The sequence below is a fragment of the Equus asinus genome, chromosome 8 (genome assembly GCF_041296235.1).
Source record: "Equus asinus isolate D_3611 breed Donkey chromosome 8, EquAss-T2T_v2, whole genome shotgun sequence".
In the NCBI taxonomy this organism is placed as follows: domain Eukaryota; kingdom Metazoa; phylum Chordata; class Mammalia; order Perissodactyla; family Equidae; genus Equus; species Equus asinus.
The window spans coordinates 38,521,952-38,528,674 of record NC_091797.1 but is presented as its reverse complement, the minus strand read 5'-3'; the positions used below and the strand labels follow the sequence as shown (position 1 = coordinate 38,528,674).

At 38.6% G+C, this 6,723-nt stretch overlaps 1 protein-coding gene across 1 annotated transcript; it reads left to right on the top strand.

Annotated features, from left to right (window-relative positions):
* The first annotated feature begins 3,220 nt into the window (after positions 1-3,220).
* On the top strand, positions 3,221-4,153 carry LOC139046011 (putative olfactory receptor 2B8). The gene has a single exon (XM_070516773.1). It carries the CDS (start codon positions 3,221-3,223, stop codon positions 4,151-4,153), a length of 933 nt encoding a protein of 310 aa, XP_070372874.1.
* The last annotated feature ends 2,570 nt before the right edge of the window (positions 4,154-6,723 follow it).

The following is a 6,723-nucleotide window of genomic DNA, read 5'->3' as shown; positions in this document are numbered from 1 at the left end:
ATCATAGTCACATTGTACCTCGTTTATGAACTTGGAATAAGATAGAACTAATATCTGCATCTTAGGCTTATCACTGCATAGCACACATTTATAATAAAGAACTCTTATAATTTGACAAGCGTGATTACACTATTCTATTGGTATGGGTTGAATAGTGTTCCCCAAAAAAGATATGGTGAAATCCTAATCATTGGTTCCCATTCATATGACCTTGTTTGGAAATAGGGTCTTTGCAGACGTAATCAAGTGAAGGGAAAGTTCTACTCAGTTAGGGTGGGCCCTATTCCAATATGACTGGTATTCTTATAAGAAAAACAGAAAGACAGATGGACGGGGGAGACCGCTGTGTGATTACCGAGGCAGTAATTGAAGTGCTTCAGCTGCAAGCCCAGGAACCCCCAAAACTGGCAGCAAACCACCAGCAGCTAGAAAATTGCAAGGATTTATTCTCTCCTACAGGATTCAGAGACCCTGCCAACACCTTTATTTTGGACTTCCAGCCTCCACAACTGAGACAATAAATTTCTGTTGTCTTAAACCATGTACTTTGTGGTACTCTGTTATGGCAGGCCAGGAAAAGAATATAACATACAGAAATCTATATTAAAATGCCTATGTCAATTTAATTCTACTTTTGTAGTTACAATGAACTTTATGTCTTTTTTATTAGAATATGTGCTTTCTTGGTTCAAATCACTTTCTGTGCATCAGTAAGAAGAATAAAATCACTTCAAATCATGTTCTAGACTGAGTCATGAGATATTTCAGTGATCTCTGAGAAACAACAGCCTATTTGAAAGCATTTTAAGAGCCTTTAACTGGCACCGTGATGGACTGGAGACGCTCCTTCTCTGTGACTCTTAAAGCACAAGGATAGAGAGAAGAAGCAAAGGTGAGCACCAACAACATTTGATAAAACAAATTCTGGTGACTAATGCCAGTTTTATGATTCTGGATATTTTGAAACAAGGCCTGATAATCTGGAAGCTATAGAAATTAAGAACCATGTTGTCACTAAAGGGTGTGGAAGGACTGAGGAGAGTATATTCAAAGTACAACAGTAGGGTGCCAGCCCCATGACATAGTGGATAAGTTCAGGTGCTCCTCTTCAGCAGCCGGGGGTTCTTGGGTTTGGATCCTGGGCACAGACCCACACACCACTCATCAAGCCACACTGTGGCTTGATGTGGCTCACATATAAAGTAGAGGAGTATTGGCACTGGTGTTAGCTCAGAGCCAATCTTCCTCAAGCAAAAAGAGGACAATTGGCAACAAATGTTAACTCAGGGCCAATGTTCCTCAGCAAAAAAAAAAAAAAAAAAAAATGCCACAATAGATCTATTGGAACATAAACCTACCAGGTTTCAGTAAAGAGCTAAAAACATTGTCTTTCATTGGTTATTAAAAGCTGACAACAGTATCTCTTTTATTTTGAAGGAGAGAAGGCCAGGAAGTAGGGGTGGGGGGAGCAGCCTTTAGAATCTCAGAGCTTATTAGTCGTAGATTTGTATTAGAATTCAAGCATCCTGATTCCCACTTTATTGCATTTTAGAACTTACTATTCCAAATTAATTTCACTCTTTGAAAATACAGTAACAACAGCCACCAAAACAATCAATATCCTCTTGCCTGGTCATGGGTTTTGCTAATAGAAAAGTGACATTTACAAAAGATTAACACTCCTGAAAGGGTCCATAAAACACAGCATTTTACAAAAATCTAAAGTTTGAATGGTAAAGACTGCTTATTAACTGTTGTTCGAGATTCCTTATTGTTTTTGCCCTTGTACACTTATAGATTTCAATAACCCTTAAATTCACTTTCTATAACCTATTACAGATTTTAAACTTCTTCCGTATTTTCATTTATTCAACATCTATCTTTTGTGAATCTACCATATACCAGACTCTTTTCTAGGCTGTTGTGATATTATGAAATATTTCTCTTCCTTACGTATTATTTACTACTAAACTTGCATCATGGAGGGTTGTATGTGCGTGTGTTTGTGTGTGAGAGAGAAGTTTATTTCCAAGAAAATGCCTGCTGATTTTAATAAAAAAAGGAATGATTTGGTATTTATAGGAAGAGCAGAGTGAAAAGTGGAAAAAAATAAATTACTCTACCACATTGAAGAATTTAAAAAGAGAATTACAAAGTGAAAGAAAAGGAAAGAGTAAACATTGTGTTGTTCGTTCCCTGAGTTTTTGCTGAAAGTGGTATCAATGATGATTCTTCAGGATTAGTCCTCCAAAACATGAGATTTTGGACACAATGAATTCTTAAATCATGTCCAACCTTTAAACATGATTTCAGGCTCCGTAATCAAAGGTTCCTTTGGTGTAGGCATTAAAACATATTATTCCCCTTGAATAAAATTGGTGATGGTAAATTTTATTGTTTATGAAACTTCAGATAATATATTTTTTCTCTACACAAAACAGAAGAAAGGCAGTCTGAAATATTTCAGTTCCCCATGGAAAACAAAACTAGAGGGACTGGGGAGTACATATTTGCAAAATATTCAAGACAATTAGATTTAATTTTTTGAGAAACTTGGATTATCTTTAGAGTTCATGCAATTATAAAAAGGCAGTGTCCCTAGCAGTAAAGAACTCAGGTCGTGGAGTCAGTTTTAATCCTGCCTCTGCTTTTTTTTTTTTTTCTTTTGAGGGAGATTAGCCCTGAGTTAACATCTACTGCCAAGCCTCCTCTTTTTGCTGAGGAAGACTGGCCCTGAGCTCACATCCGTGCCCAACTTCCTCTACTTTATATGTGGGACTCCTGTCACAGCATGGCTTGCCAAGTGGTGCCATGTCGGCACCCGGATCCAAACCGGCAAACCCCAGGCTGCCGAAGCTGAATTTGCACTCTTAACCGCTGAGCCAGCCCCTCTGCCATTCATTAGATGAGTCACTCTGGGAAAATTACTGAAACTCTTTAAGACTCAGTTCCTTCTTCTATTCAGTGGAGATCATGATAATGCCAAGCTCATAGAGTTGTTGTGAGAAAATGCATAGGAAGTTTAGGCCAGTGCCTGAAGCAAAGAAGGTACTCATATACAGTACCTATTTATCACTCCCTTTCTTGCCAACCAGGAAGTGTTGTGAAAATGCTTCAAGCTCCCAACCATACTCTATTTACCCACTCTAGGAGAAAAGAGGTGGATTAAACATGGAAAATAAAAGCATAGAGTCCTCTTAATTCCAACTGGCAGAGTACAATGGAAAGAGCTAATGACAGCACCTTCTCTGGATTCATTCTCCTGGGCTTCTCCAACAGACCTCAGCTGGAAACGGCTCTCTTTGTGGCCATCCTGATCATCTACTTTTTGAGCTTTCTAGGTAATGGCACAATTATCCTTTTGTCAGTTTTGGATCCTCGCCTCCATACCCCTATGTATTTCTTCCTCTCCAACCTCTCTTTCATGGATCTTTGTTTGACTACTTGCACTGTCCCTCAGACACTGGCCAACTTTAAGGGGAAGGACAAGACCATCACTTATGGTGGCTGTTTGACCCAGCTCTTCATTGCCTTGGGACTCGGGGGAGTGGAGTGTGTCCTCCTGTCTGTCATGGCCTATGACCGCTATGTGGCTGTGTGCCGCCCACTCCACTACATGGTGATCATGCATCCCCAGCTTTGCTTGCAGCTTGTTGTGACTGCTTGGCTTACAGGGTTTGGCAATTCTGTAGTACAGACGGCATTGACCATGACTCTTCCCCTCTGTGGTAAAAACCGAGTAGACCACTTCTTCTGTGAAGTTCCAGTGATGCTAAAACTGGCCTGCACCAACACCTCCATCAATGAGGCTGAACTCTTTGCTGTCAGTGTCTTCTTCTTGGTGGTGCCCCTGTCATTAATCTTAGTATCCTATGGTCACATTACCCGTGCAGTCCTGAAGATAAAATCAGCCCATGGAAGGTGGAAGGCTTTTGGAACCTGTGGCTCTCACCTAATGGTAGTGATCATTTTCTTTGGCACACTCATCTCCATGTACCTCCAGCCTCCCTCCAGTTATTCGCAGGATGTGAACAAAAGCATTGCCCTCTTCTATACTCTGGTGACTCCCCTGCTGAATCCCCTGATTTACACTTTGAGGAACAAGGACGTCAAAGGGGCGCTAAGGAGACTAGTGAGGAGAACCAGAGACTAGAGAGAGAGCTAATGCGGGGCATGCAGGCCCAAGCACTTGTGCACTGGAAGACTTCTGAGTGACTAAAATCTAGTCATATCTTAATTCAACAAATTCTTGCAAAGCACCTGCTGTGTACAAGATGCTATTCTAGGTATCTGGGATATATCAGTGATGGAAACAGAGATCCCTGGCCCCATGGAGCCAACCATCCAGTGAGGAGCAAATAAGTTATATAAGATAGCTAAAAGCAAACTGTGGTCTTCTGTGTATTGGAATACTATACAATAATGAGAGTAAACAAATTTTAAGTACATACAACATGAGTGATTTTCATAAACACAATGTTGAGTGAAAGAAGCCAGACACAAAATAGTTCATACTGTATGATTCCGTTTACATAAGATACAAAACCAGACAAAATGAATCTGTGATGCTGGAAGTCAGAATACTGGTTCCTTGGGGCCGGCCCAGCGGCATAGTGGTTAAGTTCGTGTGCTCTGCCTGGGCAGCCCGGCGGATTCACAGGTTTAGATCCAAGATACACCACTTGTCAAGCCATGCTGTGGTGGCATCCCAGGTACAAAATAGAGTGAGACTGGCACACATATTAGCTCAGTGACAATCTTACTCAAACAAAAAAAGGATGATAGGCAACAGATGTTAGCTCAGGGCCAATCTTCTTCAACAGCAACCAAAAAAAGAATAGTGGTTCCTCTAGGGAGTAATGATTAGAAGGAGAAATAGAGGGAGGGGGCTTCTGGGCTTCTGCTTACGTTCTGATTCTTGACATGGATGCTGGTTACATAAGGTATACAATTTGTGAAAATTCATCAAACTTTCCACTTAAGGCACTTGCACTTTTTGTACATATATTGTACTTCAATATCATTTACTTTTAAAAAGGTTTAAAGAAGCTGAAAATTAATAGAATAGTATGACACTAAATAACCACATTAAGTATTTTTTGCTCCTTTCACACAAAATTTGGGTTTATATTGTGATCTCAGTTACTTCTCTCCATTGAACTGAACTAGTAGATTCCAAAGTGGTTTTGATATTAGTAATATTTAGCCAATTAGAATGAATCCTAATTCTCTTTTGAAGATCTCAATCAAGGATAATTTGTACAGTGAGTGTCTGATCGCTTATTCATTCCACATAGATACCTAGTGGCCAGTTCTTAAGGTAAAAATACTGATAATTTTCAAAAGAAAATTTTACTACTGAGTATTGTATTGCTGTGAATTAACTATATTTTGACTGAAAAAGATGTTTAGTGTGTGTGTGTTTGTATATCTGTGTGTATTTTCATGTATGTAGTCTACAAAAATCCACAGTTTAGTAGAAACCTAAAAATATTTTCAATCAACAGAGATTTCAAGATATTTAATATTTCATGGCATACTAGTAAAATAGCAGATATTGAAGGGGATTTATAAAATAAAGTAAAAAATAGAATCAAATAATTGGTAAACTCAATGTGCAGTTAGTTTAAATGTTTTCATCTTAAATGTTTATTAAACTATGACAAGTTTGAAGCTTTGTTCATTTATTATTATGCTAATTAAAGTATAGAAGAGCAAGGATTTATTCTGTTTACTTAAAATAAAATTGATTAGTGAATTGTTGAGTTCCATAATGATTTTGTCTCTGCTTGTGTTGAATAAATTGAGTGATTTCTGATTGTATTCTGGATATAACAGAGAAGATATGATTTTTTTAACTATTTGTTCAAGGTCATATTCGTTTACAACATTGTGTAAATTTCAGGTGTATGTTATTATATATCAGTTTCTGTAAAGACTGCATCAGCATCTGGCCTCATGGCTGAGTGGTTAAGTTCACAAACCCTGCTTTGGCAGCCAAGAGTTTCACTGGTTCGGATCCTGGGTGCAGACCTATGACTGCCCATTAAGCCATGCTGAGACAGAGTCCCACACAGCACAACTAGAAGGACCTAAAACTAGAATATACAACTAGGTACGGGGGGGCTTTGGGGAAAAGAAGAAAAAAAAAGATTGGCAACAGATGTTAGCTCAGGGCCAACCTTTAAAAAAAAAGAGAGAGATTGCATCAGGTTCAACATCAATAGTCTAGTTTTATCCATCACCATACATATGTGCTCCTTTACCCCTTTCACCCACCACTGAACCCCCTTCCTCTCTGGTAACCACTAATCTGTTCTCTTTATCCATCTTTTTGTTCATCTTCCACATATAAGTGAAATCATGTGGTGTTTGTCTTTCTCTGTCTGGCTTATTTGGCTTAACATCATATCCTCAAGGTCCACTTATGCTGTTGTAAATGGGACAATTTTGTCTTTTTTATGGCTAAGTAGTATTCCATTGTATATACGTATATACGTGTGATATGTGATATATATCACATCTTCTTTATCCATTCATCAGTTGAAGGGCACTTGAGTTGCTTCCACATTTTGGCTATTGTGAATAATGCTGCAATGAATGTAGAGGTGCATAAATATCTTTGAATAGTTGATTTCAAGTTCTTTGGATAAATACCCAGTAATGGGATAGCTGGATCATATGATATTTCTATTTTTAATCTTGTGAGAAATCTCCATACCA